At 42.7% G+C, this 25,510-nt stretch overlaps 1 protein-coding gene across 1 annotated transcript; it reads left to right on the top strand.

Moving 5' to 3' along the window:
- Positions 1-922: 922 nt before the first annotated feature.
- Positions 923-25,459, top strand: nfrkb (nuclear factor related to kappaB binding protein). The gene is made up of 26 exons (XM_080014142.1): positions 923-1,177; positions 1,391-1,536; positions 4,631-4,832; positions 6,042-6,169; positions 7,588-7,759; positions 8,453-8,557; positions 8,657-8,730; positions 9,318-9,402; positions 9,751-9,943; positions 10,963-11,077; positions 11,181-11,307; positions 11,419-11,496; positions 12,273-12,349; positions 12,954-13,000; positions 13,097-13,160; positions 14,961-15,135; positions 15,256-15,362; positions 15,481-15,604; positions 16,309-16,388; positions 16,670-16,866; positions 17,684-17,945; positions 18,466-18,642; positions 20,391-21,107; positions 21,691-21,797; positions 22,042-22,177; positions 24,956-25,459. Exons 2-26 carry the CDS (start codon positions 1,414-1,416, stop codon positions 25,094-25,096), a joined length of 3,813 nt encoding a protein of 1,270 aa, XP_079870268.1. The 5' UTR covers positions 923-1,177; positions 1,391-1,413; the 3' UTR covers positions 25,097-25,459.
- Positions 25,460-25,510: the final 51 nt, after the last annotated feature.

The following is a 25,510-nucleotide window of genomic DNA, read 5'->3' as shown; positions in this document are numbered from 1 at the left end:
CTGTGGATAAGTGTTTATTGTATTTTTCATTAATCCGGCAAAGTAATGTGGACCACGCATGGATTTAAAATATTCCCACATTACATTACATTACATATATGTTACATATACATTATATATATAATGTAAATATATATTTATTTATATATATTTATATTATATATATCAATAAATAGATATTTATTTATTTTTAATTATGCGTGTGTGTGTGTGTGTGTGTGTGTGTGTATATATACACACACACACACACACACACACACATACATACATACATACATACATACATACATACACACACACACACACACACACACACACACACACACACACACACACACACACACACACTCTGTATATTCAAGAGATTCAAGAGGTTTATTCGTCACATACATATACATACCTTCATATGCAGTGAAATGTCTCTGTAACGCACCCGGAGATGATGCAGTTAGTTACTAAACCGAACATAACAGCCAACCTAACTGAAACCAACTGATTCCTAAAACGTAATGCAGTTAACGAATAGAATGATATTAGTAAATAAAAAATAAAAATTAAATAAGACTCAAAAATATAATACAAAGTGGGGGTAAAAAATAGAAGGGAATAGAGTTAACTATATATATATATATATATATATATATATATATATATATATATATATATATATATATATAAAACCTAAACATTTCTGTCTTCGTTTGGTAAACGAAAATCCCAGGAGTGAAGTATTTAAAAATAAAATAATAATAATAATTAACAAAAACAAAAAAAAAAACAGCAATGCGTTGTGTTACCCTTCGTCGTCCTGTAGGGGGCAGCAGGACGTGTCGCTTGGGAACATCAACAGAGAGAAAGAGGAAACGCGGTCCGTCCCTCAAACCCTTCCCCCGAATCTCTGACGTCCGGCTCTGTTGTTGTTCAGCCTGGATTAATATTTACACTTGTACAGATGTAGGCGCACGTCGCTGCCTGATCGTTGTTTTTTTTTTTCCCCTCCCGGGGGCGGGGATCGTTTTGCTGGACCGTATTAAATGCATCCCACCAGGTGCCCGACTCCACCGTTACCTTTGCCGCCGAAGTGGGAAGAAAAAGTCGCTGGAACTGGAAGTTGACTGTCGCGCTAGCTACGCTAACGTTAGCTGGCAGGGGGAAAACGTCTGCGCGCTCGGCTAAGGTGAGCTCCCAAACGGAAAGGCTAACTTAACGCTCATGTAATTTTCTCATTTTGTTCTGTGTCTTGTCTTGTTTTATTTTACTTTACTTTTTCTTGTTTTTTACAACCAGCCCGGAACTATTAATGGTGTTGTTGAGGCGGCGTCCGCCATAGTATACTGATGAGAGCACGTCGGGCGAGGCTCTGCTGATTTTTCAGTGTTCCGCACCCTAGAGTTTGGTGAAGAGCCGAGGAGGATGGATTCCGTCGCCCAGATGCTCACAAACCCCCTGGGTGCCAAGGAAGGGAGCGGGCCGATCACTGAGGACTGCATGCTGGGGGGCTGCAGAGTGAGCCTCCCAGAGGACCTGCTGGAGGATGTGAGTGGTGTTGAACATTGGACCATGTTTGTATGATGCGAATTGCAAGACATGCATGTAGTCCAGACATATAGACAACACATGTTGTATCTGATGTGCCAAGGTGTCATGTCGACGCACCACGCCAATTTGTACTCTAAAGCTGTCACGGTTATTACGGCGATTGTTTTGTAAAATCGGCAGATTCTACAATCATGGCTTGGCTCATTTCAACAGACTGTCCACTAAATTTCTAGTTCCAGCGTTCAATAGTCTCATCCTAATATGGTGGATGTGTATTACACTATTCCAGGCTTGTGCTGTGATAGTTAGTAGCAGATAATCAACAAAAAAGACCATTTCCGCGTTAATCGACGTAGGCAACTGAAGTTTCATGATCATGGCAGCACTATTTGTATCCAGCGCTTCCATTATCCAGTAATTGCCAGTCGTTGACTGGGAAAATCTGCTGAAGTCAGACATATTTAAATCTCTCTGGTCATAATGTCCGGTGAAAATAATTACCCCCAAGCACAATTTGAATTTGTTCTAGGTGGATCATTTTGATCAAAAAAGTGTGCAGATCTGTTCATTTCCGTGCACGGCAAGTTGCAACAGGAAGCCAATCAGTTTGGACGATCTAAAGCTGATCATTCACCTCTAACCAATCACGTTTGTCGATATAGAACTAAGCCCCGCCCCCTCCCTCGTGGACAGGCTGCGCTTGTAAACGCAGTAAACGCGCACGGAGCGGAGACAGAGCCGCAGCGTCCAGAACTCTGAGGAGAAACAGAAAGATGATGTGTCGTTGACAACAGGGACACGTACATCCATAGCTTTGATATTTAAGTTCCGACCCAAAGCAGACGGTAAATATCCATTGTGTAAAATATGTCGACGGAACATCCCAATGAAGATGCACAAGAACACCTCAGACTTATTTATTTACTTATTTAGACCTACTTGTCATATTGATTTTCTTTTTGATTTGATCCAAATTTTATTTTAGTTAAATGTTAATCAAAGCGGCTGTACTTGTTTGTTCACAAACGGAAATGATTTCATTTCTAGTAGTAATATTCGTAATATTTATTTATTTTTAAAATAGTGTTTACTGACGGGACCTATTTTATTTTGAATATTAAATAAAAAAAAATTTGGCATCTACATGCCTTTATGATGTCATTTTCTATATAGCCTGCTTATCAATTTTTTTAAGCTCAATAAACACCGATAATATTTGACCGGAATCTCTCCCATTTTTTTTTTTTTTTTTTTAAAGATTAAACTTTATTGTCACTAGCAGAGTACAGGTACAGAACCAATGAAATGCAGTTGACGTCTAACCAGAAGTGCAAAAGAAGCATTTAAATACCAAAGTGCTATTTGAGTACAGTGTTTCTGTGCAGTTATGTAGGCAAAAGAGATGTATTATGTACAACAGTGTAAGGTTATAAATACAGGTTTGTCAGGAGTATAGGGGGATTATGTACAGAGAGTATAAATAGACATATTATATAAATACTATATATACACAGTATACATGTAGTATATCTAAGTATATTGTGCAGGTTTTGGGCAGGTTATGGAATATAAAAAAAAAAGTTAAGTTAAAAAAAGTATTGTGCAGTTTTTTAGGTGATAGCAGTGCAAGGGCAATTGATGAAACAGTGCAGTAGTGAGTGTAAACAGTTATACAGTGCAAGGCAGTAAATGTAAACAGGTGAACCTTACAGAAAGTGAGATGCAACAGGTAAGCAGGTAACCATTTAAAGGTCAGTGCTAGAGGGGGGGTGGGGGTTTATTCAACAGTGTTACAGCCTCTGGAAAGAAGCTGTACTTGAGCCTGCTGGTGCGGGAGAAGGGTGAAAAGTCCATGGTTAGGGTGGGTGTCATCCTTGACAATGGATTTGGCTTTGTTTAAGCAGCGGTCATGGTATGTGGGAGTATACAGCCAATAGTCCTCTGGGCAGAGTTCACTACTCTTTGTAGTGCCTTGCGGCCGGCAACGTTGCAGTTACCGTACCAGACAGAGATGCAGTTTGTAAGTATGCTCTCAGTGGTACAGCGGTAGAAGTCTGATAGAATCCTAGGACAAAGCTGTGCTTTCTTAAGGGTCCGTAGGGAGTGGCAGTGATGCGCCTTTTTCACCAGACTGGAGGAGTTGAGGGACCAAGAGAGATTTTCTGTGATGTGGACCCCAAGGAACTTAAAGCTAGACACACGCTCCACCTCAGCACCGCTGATATGGAGGGGGGGTGTGTGCCCTGCTCCTGGTTCTCCTGAAGTCCACAATGATCTCCTTGGTCTTCTTGGTGTTTAGTTCCAGGTTATTGTTTTTACACCAGAAGTTAGATGTTGAACCTCATCCCTACATGCTGCTTCATCCTCATCTCTGATCAGGCCCACCACAGTGGTGTCATCTGCAAACTTTATTATGGCAATGGAGCCATAAAAAGGGGCGCAGTCGTGAGTGAAGAGAGAGTAGAGCAGAGGGCTCAACACACAACCCTGCGGCAGGCCAGTGTTCAGGGTGATAGTGGAGGAGGAGGGACTCTCCAATTTAACAGCCTGGGGTCTGTTAGTAAGGAAGTCCATAATCCAGTTGCAGAGTGAGTTGCTGATGCCAAGCTGGCTGACTTGGAGATCAGCTTGGAGGCAATCACAGTGTTGAATGCAGAACTAAAATCAATAATCAGCATTCTAACATATGTTTTGGGGCTATCCAGGTGGGTGAGTGCTAGATGGAGCACTGTGGAGATAGCATCCTCCGTTGAGGATGCTATCTCCCTATTAGTCCGGGAAATGGAAATCTTCCAGGACACGTTGACCGGCACCAGTTTTTTCTCACGGAAACTCTGTTCGTATCCCCTTAGTGTCTGTGTGCCTGGGTCATAACATGTGATGTGTATGCGTTGTTGTTACTGAACTGTAGAATGTGTGTCATGTGATTGTATCCAACTTACCGTACAAATATATATATATATATATATATATATATATATATATATATATATATATATATATATATATATATATATATATATATATATATATATATATAGAAGATAAATGGAAAAAAAATGATGTTTTACATTATCTGTTTTTCCAACAGCCTGAAATATTCTTCTCCGTGGTGAGCGAAAGCACCTGGACTGAGGTGCTGTCGGATTCGCAGCGGCATCACCTACGCCAGTTTTTGCCCCAGTTTCCAGTCGGCAACGTCGCCGAGCAGAACTCTGCTGTCAGCGAGCTGTTCAGCAATAAGAACTTCAGCTTCGGAAATCCCCTTCACCTTGCGCAAAAAATGTTCAGAGGTACAGTTACTCGCCGCGTACTATTACACCCGCCCTTATGCACAAATCTGTATAGATGGATGGATACTTTATTCATCCCCGAAGGGAAATAGCATTTGTCTCAGCAGCTCACAACAACGCAGTAGGCAGAATAATACATAAAATTATAAAAATGAAAATGGCAATATTTGGGGAAAAAATGGAAATATAGGATACTAACCCTAATCACAATAAAAAAATATGGCAATATACACTAAACCTAATGATAAACAACAAATATAACCTATAAAAAAGCAGACAAACAATAAAATAAAAGTTCATGTTAAAAAAAAAAATACAAATATATAGAATAACTAAAATAAACAGTGAATCCCAAAAATGAACTTAAGATTGAAATGGTGATGAGCAGTTAACCTGACATTAAATATAAGCCTTAACAGTAATCAAAATGTTGGCAATAACGGCAGAAGAACACCAGGCGTGTTGGTGCAGCGTACGGGCACGGCGTTCCCTAAGTGCACGCTTCCTGTTGAATCCACGTTAACTGTTGCAGCGCCACTGGCCACGTCAGCCGTGCGTAGTCGTGCAGCATTTCTCTGTTTTTGAATGAGAGGGTCTCCTACCCCAAACTGTGTATGTCTACGTGAGCCTTTTCCATAGAAACACAAGATAAAACTACGTAGAATTTTTTTTGTAAAAAAAGTTTTTGTAAAGAATGCAATCAATTGAAATGTTTACGTAAGCCGACATTGTACCAGAGACCAAGAGCTGCTGTTGGATTTTGTTATTGATCAAGACACTTTTTTAAATACAAAGAACTTACATACATGTAAGACGTAGAAGTAATGAAACACAGTACAAACACATCCAACCCACTGACCAATTTCAACAACTACAGTTGTAGCTCACATTTCAATTGTATTAAAAGCTATTTATGGCAGACTGCTGTGAAACATCTTTTAATCTCTTTTTACCTGAATAACTGCAAGACCTTGTTTTACTTAAAGTGTCTGCAGAGTTGGAGACCATAGGACATGTTGTAATGAGCAGAAATGTATTTTGGTTTTCCACACGATAACTAATAAAAGCATTTGTGGTGTTTCAGACATAAAAGGAATCGTCAGACACCTTCTGGTGGTTGTGCAACTGTTTGTTAGTTTTTTTTCTTGTTGTTGTTGTTGTTGTTTTTGTGTTTCCAATGGGATTTCTTGCTGTTTTTAAAAAATCCAGACGGCCATTTCAATCCCGAGGTCGTCAAGTACAGACAACTGTGCGCTAAGTCCCAGAGGAAGCGTCGGCTCTGCTCACTGCAGCATTACTACCAGAGGCTACTGAAGCAGATCCTCGTCTCCAGGAAGGTACGCTGTTATTCAAATCGTAACAAAATGAAACCTAGATAATGTACATTTAATGCAGCATTGTTAGAAATCGACACAATTAGACACGAGGAAGCTCCGGGCTCAGTGGACTGCTGGAGTAAAAAAAAAAAAAAAAAAAAAAGGTGCCGCAAAACATAAGCAGACCTGCCAACCTGCACGCGTTTTGTGTACCAACTACGCAATTCTTGGTAAAAATATGCAGGTACGAAATGCCAGCGTAAGACTATAATCTAATATACTTACCCATAACTGTCGTTGTCACTACAACGAGGCGTCTACTCTGGTTGCTCTTAGTGCATCTCAGATGAAAGGTTTGACTGTCTTTTTGAATTTCCGTTCTTGAAGAGTCACTCAGTAAAACGAGTTGTTGGATTTGACTCAGTTTGATTAATGCACGGTGAGCGAAGGAGGACTTCCAATGAACCAGAGTGAGAAGACTTGGTCATTTATTATTATTCATCTTTTTTGCAACGATTGCTATTTATTTTGGAATGGCAAGTACCATATAAATATAATATAAATGTATATTTGAGACTTTGATTTGAAATTTGAACTGGACATTTCCATGTTAGTTATGTTGTGTCCTACTAAAACTCAGTGAGAGTTACAGGTTGAATTATACTGAAACTTATTGGAACTCAATGACAGTTTTCACGTTGTATTTATTTTATTGGAATTCAGGGACAGTTTCATGTTCTATTATTGTTCCATAGTGAATAATGAACAATAATAAACACAAAAATCAGCAATCTCACGAAGGTGGTAAGTGAAAATTGCAGCCGTAGTCTGTATGTGCAGCTGTCCTGTCATGTGAGTGTGACCAGATCACATGATGTATTTGTCATTGACGTTCAGCAGATTTACCAAATAATAAGAAAATTAGATTTCTCCGATCACAAATATAAACTCAAAATGATCCAAAGACAATGTGAAAGATATTCAATAGTCAAATGTTTTATCGTGAATGTCAGACTTTTACGAATCTGAATCAGCCAAGAAAATTGCAATCGGTACGATGCATTTCAACGGATATATCCTAATGATATGAATTAGTATACTGTATATACTTGTATACTGTATATAGCTGTAGTAGCTAGTATACGATGTGATGAGCCTCGTAATGAGACGACTACGGTGTAAATAACTGATGGAGTCATTTAGCTGCAGCAACTCAAACGCCACAGAGACTCTGTTACACTGTTGTGCCACTCCAAATATTATCCCAAGGTTGGCAGGTCTGCATTAGCGATGATGATGATGATGATAATAATAATGATAATAACTGTCTGAATTGAACGGAATAACATGGCTCTCATGGCCCGTTTTTCCTGTGGAAAAGCAAACCAGTTCTTATAAGGTTTGCAGGTTGAACCAACTCTGTGTCTTTTATGTTGTAGGAGCTCCTAGAGGTTGCTGTGCACAACGGCGTGGACGTTCCGCAGAAACGAAGGTCGAGCGCAAAGTCTCGGGTCGAAAAACAGGAACCGAGGGTCCAGAGCAGAGTGGGACGGATCCTCAGGGAAGTCAAAACCGAATGCGAGGACAGTAGCGTCTCATCAGATGATGACGGTGAGTCCATGTTTTACTATTGGCCCTCATAATAATAATAATAATAATAATAATGACCTTTATTGTACATCACATGCAACTCAAAGTACTTTACATAAAAATGTATTAAATAGTAACAATAAAATCAAAGCAAAGTACATTTACAAAGTAGAATAATAAAATAATTAAAATAATGAAATAAATTAAAAACGGTAAGGATAAGCTAATAATTGAAAATACAAATACAATACAAAATTGCATTAAATTAAAAAATATCTCAAGCAAAATGCTTAAAAATAATAAAAAAAAAAGATAAATATGCTAATCATTTTCAGATTTCGGGTCATCAATTTAGATCGCGAACATTTCTCGGCATGATTCGCCGAGAAATGTTCGCGATCTTTTGAATTATTGGTCTTGAATTCACTTCATTCTCAAGTAATTCTCTAATTCTCACCCATAGACTTACCCACAGTCACCAACGTAGTGGTGCATGTAACATTTTGAAACACGCCCTCAGCACTCAAACAAATTACACAGATAGTTTCTATCATATAAAGACAAAGTAGCAAGTAGCAACTGGATAAGAATACACAAATACAACATAAAATAATATCACAGCAAATAAAACATACAAGATACAATATTTGGGACCATAGTACAGTGTGTAGTTTAATTGATGATTTTTTTGGGAACATTTCCGTTTCTTTTTAGACTCTACCTGCTGGCCGCCGACGCCGGGGTCGCCCTCCTCCCCCACACCGACCGTCTCCCTTAGGGTTCTCCCCAGCCTCTCCACACCAGACATGAAAACCACCGGTCGGTTAAAAAAAAAAAAAGGGATTCAGTCATACTGAAACTCAAGTTACACTCCATCATGTGTGCTGAGAGTTTTTGTATTTGATTTTGTTGTTGAAGAAAAAGTGGAATTTGGAGAGCAAGACTTGAAAACCATGCTGCAGAACCACAGGGAGAAGAGGAAGCGGCATCCGGTAAGTGGCTCCACGTGAAGTGGGATGGATGGATGATACATAATAGTTTAGCATTCAGATTCAGGCCCTCTGGAAGAAAGCTCAACGCTTTTATTTTGATACTTGGCCAGAACTTCAAATTAAAAGCAGCGGTTGTCACCTCAAATAGGCCGGTGTATTATTCAACCTATTCGATAGATAAATGGATGGTTGGATGGATAGATGGATGATAGATGGATGGATGGATAAATGCTTTATACATCCCTGGAGGGAGATGAGTATCTCAACAGCTCATATCAAAACAGTAAGCAAAATAATAATAAAGCAATACAATGAAAAAGAAAAGGGCATTATATGGGGGAAAAATTGGAAAGTATACAGTTCACCTGTAACAGTTAAATGTACACATAAAAAAGCTGGCAATCTACTCGAAACCTAATGAGGAACAACGGATGGAACAGAAAAACAATAAAGGATCAACATTTAAAAGACCTAGCTCATGTCCAAAAATAATACCTATACGATAACTTATTTAGCAAACAGTGAAGGGTTTGGTTCTCGCATATGAGATCATTTAATTCACGTGTTCCATGTTTTTACTCCCCCAGGACCATCCAGACCTGATCACCTCTGACATCCACCTCGGAGACATGGTGTCGAGGGTGAACATCGGCCGGAAGGGCTCCGCTATGAGTAAGTGAACAAAAGGTGGTATAAGACAACAACAATCATTTATCCTGTGCATAGGAGCACATTTTGTATATTCTGTATAATTTTACATATTTCTGCTTTTTTATTTTATTTAATTTTTTTGATATTTGTATATATTTGACCAATTTTAATTAGAACTTTTTTTTTTAAATTAAGACATTTTATTTCATAATTTCCCCAAAAATATTTAAAATTATTTCAGTTTCCGAGTTTTTTTTTTTTTTTATGCTAATGGTCAAAACCCACACAACAAATTCCGGGTACATGTAAACGTACCTGGCGCGAAAAACTGATTCTGAGACAACGGCTCTGCCCTCCACTTCCCTCCAGCTCTCTTTGACTTGCCTATGCCCAAGAAGAAACTGAAAGAGGAGAGGAGGAAAAAGAAAATGCGGACGGTGAAGCTGGAGTCCGAGGATTCGGGTGAACTCCTCCTACCCTTGGACCCTCCGGCGATAGTGGCGAACCACGCCCCTCCACCGCCCGAAACGCTGACGACGCCGCTCGTCAGTGTCAAAGAGGAGTGAGTCTGCATCTGGTCTCGTTAAAAACGGCTACATAAATACGTAGTGCGACATTTGTCCACGCGGCTACGGGTGTTTCTGAAAATGTATTTTTTCCCTTTGGCAAAAACAATTTAAAACGCTCACATAAGCACACCAGGCCAGTAGGGGGCGATAATGTCCAAAAAAAACCAACCTGATGTCAAACACCACAGAAGAACATTAGGAGGACTCCTATTTAGCTTCTTCTTGAGGGGCGTGATCGTATCATTCATAGATGATACTGTATGCAGGGATCTTACGAGGTCCTTGAGGTGCTGGAGGTGCTTGAATTTCGTCCTCATATTTAAGTACCGGAATACCTTCAAAATAGTGCATTTTGTGCTATTGCTTGAAAAGTCCTTGGAGAAAAAGAAATGTGGTTAAATGAAAACCTAGATATTCCCCCTGGTGTTGTTATTGAAATCTTAACGTAATAAAAACATTTTCCGGTTTTTACGACATAGATTATTACAGGGAAATGTACATTTAATCCATTATGGTTGGAAATAGACACTTATAATAGTGAATGGCAATGAGATTTATAACAGAGATCACATTGAAAATGTATTATATTTCTTTTGTGTGAGGTCCTCGAAAATGAAATGATAGTGCTTCAAAAGAGTACATGAAAGTCCTTGGATTTCCTTTTGTTACGCCAGCTTGAACCCTGTCTATGGGCGTGCTTCCTAAGTTGGAGAGACTTTTCAACTTTGAATGGAGACACGGTGAACAACTCCATCTCCCCAAGTGAGAAGAGGTCCTGATGTCGGCCTTTTTCAAAAAGCTCCCGTTTTTTATTTTGTCCACGCGTAAATATGGAAAAACAAGAGGTGGTGGAAGGTGTTTTCCAAAAGCCTCGTTTCCAGTGACCTAAAACACGGTTTGGGAGGCCAAAACTCAGAGAAAATACTTTGTTTCCAAAAAATATCCATATGCCTGTGGCCGGGGCTCTAACGCACCCAGACTATTGTAAAGAGTTGGAACGCCGTCGTTGCAGGGTTATCGAGGAGGCGGAGAGCAGCCCGGTGGTGGTGGTGGAGGAGATCGCCGTCAGCTTCTTCAACCTGTTGGAGAGCATCTTCAGGACGGAAAGCCTCTCCAGCACCACGACGGTATTAACGCCGTACCCCTACGCCGAGATCCCGGCCGCGCCCGGTTCCGGTTCTGCTTCTGGTTCTGCGTCTGGTTCAGCGTGAACTCTCCGTCCTCTCACAGATCGAGGAGAAGGTGCAGGTGTGGCAGTCGTCTCCGGCGAGCTCCCTCAACCCCTGGTTCTCCTCGGCGTCCTGCTGGTCCGAGCTGGTGCTCCCGGCGCTGCAGTTCCTGGCCGGAGAAGCTAAAGGTTGGCGACAAGATGGTCACCCCCCCTCCTCCCCCTCCTCTTCCGCTTTCTCAATTCCCCATGCTTGCCTTCTGCCTGTTATCTCTAACGTGTTTTTTGCCCCCAAATCAGACGGTATGATGACCCTCCCCACCGGACTCTCTCCGTATGTGGAGTTCTGCGACCAGGCTCAGCACTGGAAGTGGATCGGTAAGAGGGTTCCGTCCATTAGGATTTTCCAAAAAATCCCATTTATCTATAAGGGATGCGGATTATACACGCTTATAGCACTTAAAATAATGAGACATAAACGAAGCAAAACGGAGACGAGTAAAGGAAAATTCTATATACATCAAGAGAAAACTCAATAACAAAATAATTAAGTACAATAAAAAAATGTATTATTTATTTATTTGCATACACACACACACAGTACAAACATCAAGTCAGATAATCCTGGAGCGGTACTATTTCACTCCTCTGATGCCCTAAATACACAGTTTCGTCCATTTAAAGGAGAACCTCCCCAGTGGTTGGCATCAGCATCTGTGAAATTGATCTAAAAACCACCCCCAAAAAATCACAAACACAATTAAAAACTGTTTTTATTTAAAAACTGTGTCCCATGGAAACTAACGTAGTTTACAGTAAGCGAGGTTGAATGGTCACATTGATTTGTGGCTCTTATTGACGCAGGCTAACGGGGGCAGACAGGTGCACAGATAATGGCAAAAAATAATAATAATGATAAAAAATAAATAATGAAAATAAATTAAAATATGAACAAATCGTCCAATCCCCGTCCAATCTAACAATATTCCCAGTCCACCTTCCCCCAATGTTTTTGAAATGAAATAAGCCGCAGCCCACAGCTCGATTACCGCTGTCTGGTTATAAAATATATCGGAATTTTCTCTTGACGTGCTGCACCGCACATGGAACATACACAGCAGCCGTGCGTGATGAGGCCGCCTGTGGTGTTGCAGGTCTCAGTCTGGATGCGGAGAAGGATCTCAGTGCACTCTGTCAGCTCTGGATGGACTCCAAAGATCTGGTCGTCAAGGTATTTAGCGCTGAATCGTGTGGCCACTCGCTCATTTTCAGATCCAATGACAGGGTTCTTTCTTAAAAGGTCCTCCAGGTGCTTGAAGTGCTTGGAACTTGGTCCTCAGAAATTAAAGCTCTGCAATACCTTGGAAATAGCCCCTTTTTGTGTTGAAGTGCTTGAGACGTCCTTGAAAAAAGCACGAACACTGATGACCTGTGATATTCCCCCTGGTTCTGTTGTTCAAATCCAGACGTAATAAAACATTTTCCAGAATTGCTTTTACGACATAGATGACCAAGGTAATGTAAAATTTATCCAGCATGGTTGGAAATAGACACCTAAAATAGTATATGACAATGACATTAATAATATATATATACTGCATACACAAATATAAATAATAGACAATAAGAGTAAGATTATATTTTAATGAATAAAGATGATATTGAAAATTGATTAAAAATACCATTTTTGTTTTGCGTGAAGTCCTTGAATATGAAAAAAGTGGTGCTTAAAGGGTACTTGGAAGTCTTTAAATTTCATGTTGGGATGCCAAAATGAACGCTGTAATTAAGGGTTTATTCACAATTACTGAATTAAATTGGAATTTCTATCACAGATGGAAAATGAAGATCTCTCTGACATCACTTCTCCCACGCCCAGAGTGTAAGTGTCACCGCGCATCATGCATTAATTCAATATCACATTTGTCAAAAGTGTCAGTGGTTTCACTCCCTGCCCCTCGACCCTTCCGAAATCCAGCAGCTGGACCGACTATGTGGTGCGACCGAGCACCGGGGATGAGAGACACTTGTTTCAAATCCAGGTTGGTGTACTATCCTACTGCAAATTTGCCCTTGCACGTTTTGGGTTTTTATGATTATTATTATTATGATCATTATTATGATTATTATTGTTTTTATTTTTATTTTTTTTTCTTGCTTGCTACAGCCAATGGGGAAAGTCATGTAATCACTTCCTAATAATATGTGACCCACCGCGTAATTTGGTGGCTTTTGAGATTTTATTTTATTTTTTTCACATCATTTGAAATTGGAGAATCAGAGCTTCCAAACAAGGTGTCACTTCAATATTTGCAAATCAAGCAAATATTTTTAAAGCTATGACTTTTTAATGACAAGGCTGTGGCAAAACGTGTTTCTGAGATAATCACCTTCAAAGTTTTCCCCCCACACTTGGTTCGTTCAGCCAGCTCCCAGAATGCAAATTGGGTTGGCGGGCAAACAAAGCCTCATGCCTACTTAACATAATGCTGAATGGGCCAATCACAAACAGCTCAACAACACACAACTTATTTTGTTTTTAAAAAAGCTTTTATTTAACAGTAAGAATATACATGTTTTATTAAAGTTGAATTATTTTGGAGTTTAAAAATACGGACAACACACCAAAATGTAGACTCTTTCAATATTAGGAGTCTCAGAAAATCTGAAATCTGAAAATCTGTCGCCAACCTCAACGGGGCGTGTCGTGGGTCCTCTCCGGTGGTTCTGGAAAATATTCAGTTTCACCGTCACATTAAGTTTGAAACCCGCTGTTTGACATGTTCTCCAAGTCCGGCGTAATATCAGATTCAGCGTCGCTGTCGGGAGAGCTGACTATCATGGCGGAAAATGGAGTCCAGTACGCGCCGCTCACCCTGACTTGGCTCTATCGCGCTGGTCAGATTAATGTCCGAAATATGGTGCGTGGTGTGTGACGCAAAGGGTTTTTCTTCTTTGCCGTTTCACAACAATGGCTCTGTGTGTAAAAGTAAAACGATTTAAAGGTTGAATTCTATCAAAACGGTTTCACATGCAATGTCACACACACAGCTGGGAATACATTATCACTCTTCTTCGAGGCATACACAACCATGGGCTCAAAGTTATCGAATTATTAGTTATGGAATGGAAACCCCGGTGCTTTTGCCTGTGTTCCAGTAATAACTCCCAAAATAAACTTTCACACAACATCCAGTAAGCACCAAATAAAATGATCGCCTGTCAAATTGGCACCGTTTGAGCAATAAAGCGAGGCATTAACTTGAAGATTGACAAATAGAGAGTGTACAATGCACAATAAAAATAAGCTGTAAACCGAAGATAAACAATAAAAATAACATTGGCTATTACAACAACATACTGATAGACTAGAATAAGTGTATAAGTGTATATAAAGGGAATCGAGTCAAAGTGGTCCGTTGTTTTTTTTTCCGTTTTAACGCGGAGGTCGGTCGAATTTGCATTAATTATCGCGATGGCAAAATTTCCCGCGGGGGCCGACTTGATGACGTGCGACGTTTTAAGTGGAAGATAGATGGATAGTGAACGTCCCAGCAGCCCACATCAAAACCATGAGCTGTAATAATAACAAACAATAGAATAGAAATATGAAGAAAAATAAGAAATATACATCTACAAATCACAGTATCGATACACAATAAGATATGGAAGGATAATGGAAAATAAACCTGAAAGTTTGAAGCGGTCAAACTGAATTTTTTTTTTGGCACTCCACATAAAACCCCAAAATGAACAGTAAACACACACCTCTGCATTAATATATTCATGCTTCTTTCCATCGGAGCACTGCTTTTTTTTAAATTGTTTTTAAATTGTTTTAGGAGCAGCAGCGGTACGACCAGCCCCACAAAGCCTTTGCGTTCCGGATGCACGGCTTCAAGTCGGTGGTGGGGCCCGTCAAGGGCGTGTTCGACAAGGAAATGTCCCTGAACAAAGCCAGGGAGCACGCGCTGCTCCACTCGGACCGGCCGGCCTACGTCACTATCCTTTCTTTGGGTTGGATTTCTTCTTTTTTTTTTTCTTTTTTTTTTCCTGAACTTCATCGCCCTAGAGCGCGCTTTTTACAAACCCACGCGTCCCCCCCCACCCCTCATTCTGTGTCTTCCGGATCTCCAGTTCGAGACGCCGCCGCCCGGCTTCCAAACGGCGAGGGAACCAGGGCGGAGATCTGCGAGCTGCTGAAGGATTCCCAGTTCCTGGCGCCGGACGTCACCAGTGCCCAGGTCACACGCGCCGCGCCGCTGCAGTGCTTTTCCCCTTGATCCGTCAAATTACTTAAGTCTACGCCAAATGGGTCAACCCACGAGATGTGCTTCTTTAAACCGAAGTCGATTTATTTAGGTGAACACGGTGGTCAGCGGGGCTCTGGACAGGCTCCACTACGAGAAGGACCCGTGCGTGAAGTACGACATCGGCCGCAAGCTGTGGATTTACCTACACCGTGAGCGCACTCAGGAGGAGTTTGGTGAGCAGCGATCTGAGGGATGCAAATTCATTTTTTGGGGTTTTTTTTGGGGGGGGGGGGGTGGCACGACTGCCTTGTCTGTTAGCCTACTATGTCAATGCCAATGAAATTAGCTAATGGGTGATGCGTATCCAAGGGGGCTCATCCAATCGTTTACAAATGGCGGCGCCCGACTGAAGAGTACGGAAGCGATTTGCATTATTTCGGGGACAAATAAATTCAGCCTGATAAAGATCACGTTATAATGAGATAAGCACAATGGACATTGTGCCCGAGCTCCCAAGGGAGAGCGGCTGATCGCTTCCCCGGAACGAGATGCTGCTTCACGGACGGGGGCAGCGCTGAGAGTCTGTCGCTGTTTCGATGCTGTGTTAGGGACTGTCTACAAATAACATGACTCAGTAACTTTTTTTGAAACCGGAACCCTAACCTTTATGTTAAAAAAAATAAAATAAATATATATATATATATTCTGGGGTGGCATGCCCCCCAGACCCCGCTAGCAGGCGTGCGTTTCCGCTGCTCACACATTGTTCTCCCCTTTTTCCACCCTAACCAGGTCGCGTCCCTGCAGTCATTCATAGCTCCGTTTGGAATTTGTCACTTTTTTATTTTTTTAAGCCGTCGTTCAGCTCAGAATGGAAGTATCGCAGTTTGGATTTCCCCGTAAGTGGCTGATTTCATAACCCCCCTCCCCGTTTCAGAGAGGATCCATCAGGCCCAAGCTGCTGCTGCCAAAGCGAGAAAAGCTCTACAACAGAAACCCAAACCCGCGTCTAAACCCGTGAGTTCCACCACCTCCGCGCTGCTGCGTAAACAGCACATCCACCCGCATTCATTGTGAAACTATTATCTGTCTATTTGTTTATGTAGCATTATCACATTTTTGTGGTTTTGTGCTGGAAATTCCGGTTGCACCACTTTTAGCTTCCACGTTTGTTTATCGCAGTTGCTGCTTTGCCTCTGCGTTTTCTCTCCCTCTGACAGTTCTTTTTTCTTTCCCCACTGGGGCTTTTAAGACGACAATGTATCATAATGTTCTCACAATGTATGTATATGTTGTAGAAGTCCGGCAGTAAAGAAGGAAGCGGTAAAGCCCCTGGATCTCTGGAGACCGCGCAGGACGCCGGTGCCATTCCGATGTCGCCGACCCCCACGACCCCGACCCCGAGCACCCCGGGGACCCCCAAGTCCCCCCTGGCTTCCACAACCTCCACACCGACCAAGGCGGGCGTCCCGGACGCCATCAAGTCGAGCCCAGGGTCGGTTGTGGCACGAAGCGTCCTCATTCGTCTGTCCGATCCAGGCGTTCTCAAACCTTTTTTCGGGCCAGTGCCCGTCTCAAAATCCTTCCATCAGCAGCATTTAGAGAGTGTGGGACGATTTTTTAAAATTGTATTATTATTTTGGAGCCTGCATCACTAATGGAATGTTTACAATTCACATTTAGATAAGCAACACATTGAGGCTCAATATGAATATTTCTTACTGTATTCTAAAGTGCGTATATTCCACAATACATATGAGGAAAGTGTTTCATGTGAATGGGAGTATCCCAGAGGCTACTTTTACTAAATCATAGATCAGTGGTTTTAAATGTGCGGTTAGGAACCCCCAGGAGGTCCTTCAAGAGTTTTCAGGGGGTCCCCAGAAAAATAATTAATAGTGAAATTTCATCCTTAGTTTGTTTTTACGAGATGTTAGCATCATTGGAGAATGTACAATGCGGACGGACTATTTTGATTTCACTGTTCCCTGACTATACACAGGTGAGGAGGTTTGGACTAAATCAAGTCTTAACAAGAAAAATGGTCTCAGATTGGGCTCCTAGAAACGGAATCTTATCAAATGGGGTCCATGGCCTTATGCAAATCAAAGCGAGGTTCCTTGATAGAAAAAAGCTTAAGAATTACCATCATAGAGCATGGAGTGAGCTCCGAATGGATAAAAGATGATATCTTTCAAACTTATGTTAGAAATCTTTTAATTATGAATATGAACAGTCTTAGAAATGTTCAGTGCATATCAAAGGACCACCTCTACACTTTAACCAACCCCTCCCTTCTATCCCTCCCCCAGGGTTCTCCTGGTCTCCCCGCCCTCCATGCCCCAGCTCAGCGCCATCTTGCCCAGCAGCCAGGCGGGCGGGTCGGTCTCTCAGCCCGCCGCCTCCCAACACACCGCCCACATCGTGAGCCACCTGGCCGCCAGCTCCCTGCCCCAGGTGCGGGTGGTGTCTGCTCAGCCCAGCCTCGCCACCCCAGCGGGGGCTCAGCTGGTGCACCAGGGCCCACACCAGATCCGGGTCCCCGTCTCCGTTGCCGCCAAAGGGCTCTCGCAGGTGAGAGAGCTTGTGAAAGAAAGATAGATGATATATTTGATAAATGAATAAAGTTTGCATATATATATATATATATATATATATATATAATATTTATTTATTATTATTTTTTTTTTTTTGAGTGTGTGTGTGAATTTGTCATTTTTGAGAGATGCATACTTTATTCATCCCTGGTCACAGCAGCTCACAGAAATAGACAATAATAAAAAAATACAATGACAATAAACCTAAACTAAAACTTTACAGGAAAAGATAAACGATGCGCGCACCTAAACACTGAACTAGAAGTTGCTGATGAAATTAACTAAAGTTAAATAATAAACAGTAGGAATTTGGAAATGTCCACAAGATCTAAATGATAAAAGTGAAATAAGTTATTTAATAAGTTATTAAATTAAGTTTAAATAAGTTAGTTAAATAACTTATTTAAACGCTATTATCTGAAAACTTGGCAATGTACAGTAATGTGTACATAATTTATTTTCCGTAAAAACAATGTGTATTTTCTGTGTCTGTCCAGGCTGTGGTGTCGCTGCCTCCGAGGAGCCAGGCTGCCAGCTGCACGGCCCCGGTACCAAACACCCTGTCCATCTCTGCCGTCACCGTGACCAAGCCTCTGGCCGGCTCCCCTGGCAGTCCGCTCAAAACCCCGACCTCCGCCGTCCTGCAGGGCATCACCAACCAGAACATCAAGCAGGTAGCCATTATTGGAGTGTTTTGTTTCCACACTAAATGTGCTCGGCACCCAGGGACCACTGTGTGTCTGTGTGTGTGTGTGTGTGTGTGTGTGTGTGTGTGTGTGTGTGTGTGTGTGTGTGTGTGTGTGTGTGTGTGTGTGTGTGTGTGTGTGTGTGTGTGTGTGGGGGGGGGGGGGGTGCGCGCATGTACTTCACACTGGGCGGGTGTATCGCTGTGGACCCAAGGATGTGCAGTGTTAAATTTGGTGCAATTTGGACACGTGTAATAATATAAAACTTTCAATAAAAAGGGAACAGCGTGGGGCGGGGCTTCCCATGAGAAACAGTGAGCCAGCAGAGGGCGGGGCCACCCGCTTGTGTTCCAAACAGGCTGTTTGGTACGGACACGCGACATGTGTCATACTGATAAGCTTTGAATAAACAAGGGAACAGCGAGTTTATTCTAAAGTGCGACTTGGGTGTGTTTTCGGGATAGAGTGTATTTCCCTGTATGCATGTTTAAAACGGGCGCTGCACTAGGAGGAACAGGGCAGGAGCCATCGTTCGTGCCTAGGGTTAGGTAATTTTTAATTATTGTTTATTTTTTATTTTTTATTAAAGACCATAGTATCACTCGGCTCCGATATTCGAATAGCAGTATTGGAAAATAAAAAAAATGATTTCCTATTTATTTAGGCTATGTTACCCGTTTCTAACTTTCAATCAGATTAAGAAATCCGTCTAAGAAGCATTTTACTGTTATCAGAAGAGACATCGCTCATCTCTCTCCCCCCCTCCATCACCTGAGATATTGAGTGAGGGGGGCCAGGGCCGGCACCCTCTGCCTGCCTCTCACACCTGTACAAGGAGACTCAGTGCTCTGAGTGAGTGACGATGGTGGAGAGAATGAAACATTCAAAATTCACAAATAACTGATCACGAAAAATTATCAGAAAACAATTTCAATAGATACACATTGTTTCTGATCATTTTAAATAGATTTTTTATAAATTTTATATATCATGAAAGCCTCCTTGCATCCTCTTCTGGTTAATGGGACGAGCCCAACGCTGCCGCACCTGCCTTCCCCTTCGGACCCACGGAGAAGAACTGGCTCCGCCTCCGCCCATCTCCACACTGTTTTTAGTTGTTTTACTTGTTGTTTTATTTGGAAGAACGGTGCACGGCTCTCTGCGGTCGGGGCGCACGGAGAGCCACGTCTGCGTCCGTGTCCGAACGCAGACGATTCACACACATAAATGTATTTATGATTTATTGATTCCCCTTATTTATAATTCCTCATTGTAATGTTATCCCTGTGCATTTTTTGTCATCTTCTCTGTTTTATCCTGTTATCAGAGTACACACTTGATTGACAAAAACCCCCCTGAAAAAACAGCTGCTCGAAGAGTCTCAGTCGACTGATGATTTGACTTGTTGACTTTCAGGGAGCAGCCCAAGACTGCACTAGTAAATAAAATGCTAATTAGGGGTGTTTCCATCACTTTGAGGCAGATGAATTACCTCGTGAATTTTAAATGTCAATAAATGGCTCTTCATTAGATAGATGAGTATTATTATTACAGGCCTACACTATGACAGTGGCATAAAATGAACAAAAAAGACAATGAAATAGTTAATCACAATTATTTGTCTGACGATTAATCACCAACTAAAACGTGGTGATGGTGACCCATGGCACAGCCATGTTTATTTTTTTCTTTCTCCGTCTTCTCTTCTTATCAAGTTGCTTTCCTGTCTTTTGAAGGTTTCCATCACAAGCCAGTTGGGAATGAAGACTCCGGGGGGAGCCGGGATCCCCATCACGGCCACCAACCTGCGCATCCAGGGCAAAGACGTCCTGCGGCTCCCGCCCTCCTCCATCACCACGGACGCCAAGGGCCAGACGGTGCTGCGGATCACCCCGGACATGATGGCCACCCTGGCCAAGTCCCCGGTAACCACCGTCAAGCTCTCGCCCGACTTCCTGAGCTCTGCCGCCGGGGGCGGAGGGAAGAGCATCTCGGCCACTCTCCACGTGACCCCGCCCCACCCCTCGCCCTCCTCCGTCACGGGAGACGCCCAGCTGGGGAAAGGTGGCGGCGCCGCCTCCGCCCTGCTGAAAGCCGCGGGGGACACCACCATCCACCTGATGCCCACGCTGGCCGTCACGGTGGCCGACCAGAAGACCCGCACCTTCTCCACCGTCTCCTCCTCCGACGCCAAAAGCGGCGCCACCATCCGCATCATGCCCGGCCTGGGCGTCATTCCGCAGAAGCACGGTCAGACCATCACCATGACGACGACCTCGGGCAGCAAGCCGCACATGGTGTCCGCCGGCTCCAGCACGGTGACCATCAGCGGCGGCAGCATGGTCACGGCCAAGGTGGGGCCCACGGTGTCGGGCTCCCCGCTGACGCTCGGGACGGCCACGGCCACCGTGCGGCAGGTGCCCGTCACCGCCACCGTGGTCACCACACAAGCGGTAAGAGATGCTGTGTTCAGTCTCATTTATTATATAATCCGGTGTTTCCATCCTGCTTTTTGCTTCTATGGCACAGTTTTTACAATTAAATGATCCCCCGGTCACACCACTGTCCTGTTAACCATTTAAAACGTAAGAAACACATTGAACTGTGTTTATTAATATTATGGCCGACTAATAGCGGTCCAAAAGTCACCAACAAATTTGTTCGTATCAAACAAATCTTTGAATTGTCCGAGGAGGGAAGCCGGTTTTTTTTCTCGACTCATCAAGAACAGAATCTTTCCTCAGTCCTCACTCAGAGTGACACTTGATGAATTGGATGAATCGCTGCAGCCTTTCAGTTTTGATCTTGCAACACAAGAGCTAATTGCCGTTCTTTATTTAGTTAAGCACCGGTAAGTAAGATAAACAATCCAAATTGAAAAAGTGTAAAGTAACATTAAAGTATGAAAAAAGAGTAATAATAAATGTATTTAAAAAAATACATCTAAAAAGTATTAAAGTGTAAAAAAAATAAAATCTAATAAAAAGCTCAATATCTATAGATTTGGGATCAACCCCCTCTTTCTTTCCGCCGCAGGGAAAGTTACCTGCTCGCATCACGGTGCCGCTGTCTGTGCTCAACCAACCCCTGAAGAGCAAGAGTGTGGTGACCACGCCCATCATGAAGGGAAGCCTCAACACCAGGTAAAGCTGGCGTCACTCCCTGAGGTCTCCCAGAGGGGTTTCTGGGAGTTTTTGCCCGGATGAGGACGAGGGTTCAGACAAGGGGGGGGGGGCCGTTGATTTCTATGTGAAATGTGGGTTTGCGAAGCCCTTTTGAGACCGCATTGTGATTATGGGCTGTAGAAATAAACTTGACTTGACTTGTCATGGTTCAGCAGCGTCCTGTCCCGCACCCTCAACCCCACCTTTTGTTCCCGCGCTCCAGCCTCAGCGGCCTGGGCCGCAACATCATCCTGACCACCATGCCCGCCGGCACCAAGCTGATTGCCGGGAACAAGCCGGTCAGCTTTGTGACCACGCAGCAGCTGCAGCAGCTTCAGCAGCAAGGGCAAGCCACGCAGGTGAGACCACCCCGCCACGCGCGCCCTGTTGGCTATAATCATGTCGCTCCACCCTCCGACACCGCTTGCCGTCCTCACTCCCGAAAAGGCGTAGGTTTGGCACTCTCAATCAGCTCCCCACTCTCCTCAACAACCCGTCCCGGTTCCCTCCTGATCCCCGACCGTCCGCCACGCACAGACACCAATGCACCACGCACGCACGCACGCACACAAACACACACTGTATGGGACAATATATCCCCTTACTATGGATCCATCTGTCCCGCCAGAACTGTGCAATATGTAGCATAATGCAGCATATTTATTATTCTGAACATGCATATTTACAAATGCCAAATAGTATATGTAGCATAAGGTTGCGTTCTTTATTAGTATTTATTATTCTTAACTTTTATAAATTCTTGTATTTCATTTTCTTTTTTTTTTTTTCTTTTTTTTCAACTCTTCTTCTTTCACTGCTCAGTACCACCAAGTCAAATTCCTGTGTACAGTACATTGCACATTTGGAGGATAAAAGTGATTCCGATGACAGCTGTTCACCGTCACTATTTCAGCTAATAATTACTGTTGTTTGTGATGGCCGTCGCAATCTCCAAACAAAGCCGGTGATTCTCAACACGGGGTCCTGGGACCAACAGATGTCCTTTGAGAGGTTCCAGGGGGTCCCCAGCAAAATGAATAATTATTATTGAATTTATTAACTATTATTCAATAGCTAAACGGGGCCGTTTAGCTAGTGGGGACTTGTATTAACGGCACATGCTGAGCACTTTATTAGGAACACATGTACACCTACTTGCAATTATCTAATCAGCCAATCGTGTGGCATAAAATCATGCAGATACGGGTCAGCAGCTCCAGTTAATTTTCACATCAACCATCAGATTGGGGGGGAAAAATGTGATCTCAGTGTTTTTCGACGCATGATTGTTGGTGCCAGGCGGGCTGATTTGAGTATTTTTGTAACTGCTGATCTCCTGGGATTTTCACGCACAACAGTCTCTAGAGTCGGTTTGGGCGATCGTGCAAAATTCCATGATTTTATCGGGAAGGGGGGGCATGCGCACATAGAACGTAATGTAATGCAGTCTCCCTGTTGTAAAAGTGCAGGATTTATTATTTACAAGTAAAGTATTTACACAACGAGATGGGGACGGGGAGGTTTTTGGGGTTTTTTTTGGAATGGGATGGAGCAGGACTATCTCTTTACTCAGTTGTGTTTAAAAAAAAAAAAACAAAAAAAACCCTGTTGTTTCATACATTTAGGAAACAAACGAAAATCAATAGATTTCAATTAGAAACACAGGCGTTCTCTGTTAGGTTTACGTTTTTTCATTTTCCGTACAAGTAAGAAACTTAGGAAACAAAAGAAATCAAAACCTTTCTCTATGAGGTTATACTGTATATTGCTAAATTATAATCACAACATTTGCATACGGAGTGAGATCCGATCACAAGTGGGTACTCCACAGCTCTGGGCGGAGCCCTCTGAGCCCTCCCCCTCCGCTCCCGTTTCAGGACACAGTAAACTGCCCTTACATCCTTTCAATGCTCAGATTTTTCCTGGCAGATAAAAAACAACATTTAAAATTGTCTGTCATCAGTGTCAATCGACGATCGATGGAGTTGATTGGCGATTTAATTGTAAATCTGCCCAAGCCTTCTCTAAAGTTGACTCATGTCACAATTGTAAGTCGCTTTGGATAAAAGCGTCTGCTAAATGTAATGTAATGTAATGTAATGTAATGACTCAGAATGGTGCGGGAGGAAAAAAAAAACAAAAAAACATCCAGCCAGCGGCAGTTTCTGCGGAAGGAAACGCCTTGTTGATGAGAGAGGTCAACGGAGAATGGCCAGACTGGTTGGAGCTGACAAACAGGCTAGGGTAACTCAGAATGCACAACACGTGGAACCCTGAGGCGGATGCGCTACAACAGCAGAACCACGTCAGGTTCCACTTCTTCAGCCAAGAACACAAAGCTGAAGCTGCAGTGGGCACAGGCTCACCAAAAAACGTGGCCTGGTCTGGTGAATCTCCATTCCTGCTGAGGCACACGGATGGTAGGGTCAGAATTTGGCGCCAGCAGCATGAATCCATGGACCCAACCTGTCTTGTGTCAACAGTCCAGGCTGGTGACGGTGGTGTAATGTGTGGGAATTTTTTCTTGGCACACTTTGGGCCCGTAAATACCTATCAACCATCACTTGAATGCCACAGCCTATTTGAGTGTTGTTGCTGATCATCTGCATCAATCATCATGGCCACAATTTACAATCTTCTAATGGCTACTTCCAGCACGATAATGCACCATGTCACAGAGCAAAAGTCGTCTAAAACTGGTTTCATGAACATGACAAAGAGTTCAATGTTCTTCAGTGGTCTTCCTGGTCACCGGATCTGAATCCGGCGACTGGATCTGGTGACTTCTGTCACGAGATGTGATAAGAACGGAAGATTCGCAGCATGATCGTGCAGCTGACAAATCTGCAGGAATTGCGTGATGCAATCATGGCAACATGGAAGAACCAGAACCACAAGGAAAATTTTCCAACATCTTGTGTAATCCATGCCAAGAAGAATTGAGGCTGTTTTGAGGCAAAGGGAGGCCCCACCCAGTATTAACGTAGTGTTCCTTATAAAGTGCACGGCGAGTGTACGTAGAAGGCAATATTCCACAAAAATAATTATCAGGAATTAAGGACGTTTTTAAAGGCAATGTAGGAAAGGTCTATTATTATTATTATTATTATTAGCTTATATTGTTATTTTGAATCCAGGTTCGAATCCAGACCGTCCAGGCCCAGCAGCTCCAGCAGCACCTGGTGGCCGGCTCCCCCAAATCCGTCTCCACGGTCGTTGTGACGACGGCCCCCTCACCCAAAGGCCCGCCAGAGCCCCTGCCCGCACCGCAGAAGTGACCTCACACAGCCGCCTCCATCTCTTCCTGTTCTGTTTCCGTTTGCCAATAAAAACAACTTTTTCGTCGTAATTGTTGTGGACTAAACTCTAAATAAATAGCCTATATATAAATATTGTGTTTTGGATTCAACACCCATCACACGCTACTACTGAACGGTTGATTTTCACAGGATTTCCCCATCAACATGGAAGTAGGGAAGTTCACAGATGCTGGTTTGGGTCTTTGGCTGTCTTAAGTAATGTACAGATTAAAAAAACAAAACAAAAAAAATGAATTTAAATAATTTCCTTGTATGATCAAACAAAGTTTAATTAAAGTATAATTTAAAAATGCATTGTAATTTCTCAAAAGGTTCTTTATTTACAATAGTGCAACTCCACTTCATTTATATAATCATTTTTTGATAAAATGA

The sequence above is a fragment of the Zeus faber genome (assembly GCF_960531495.2).
Source record: "Zeus faber genome assembly, chromosome: 14".
NCBI classification, from domain to species: Eukaryota; Metazoa; Chordata; class Actinopteri; order Zeiformes; family Zeidae; genus Zeus; species Zeus faber.
Note: the sequence above shows the minus strand (reverse complement) of the source record. Positions and strands in the feature narration are given on the sequence as shown.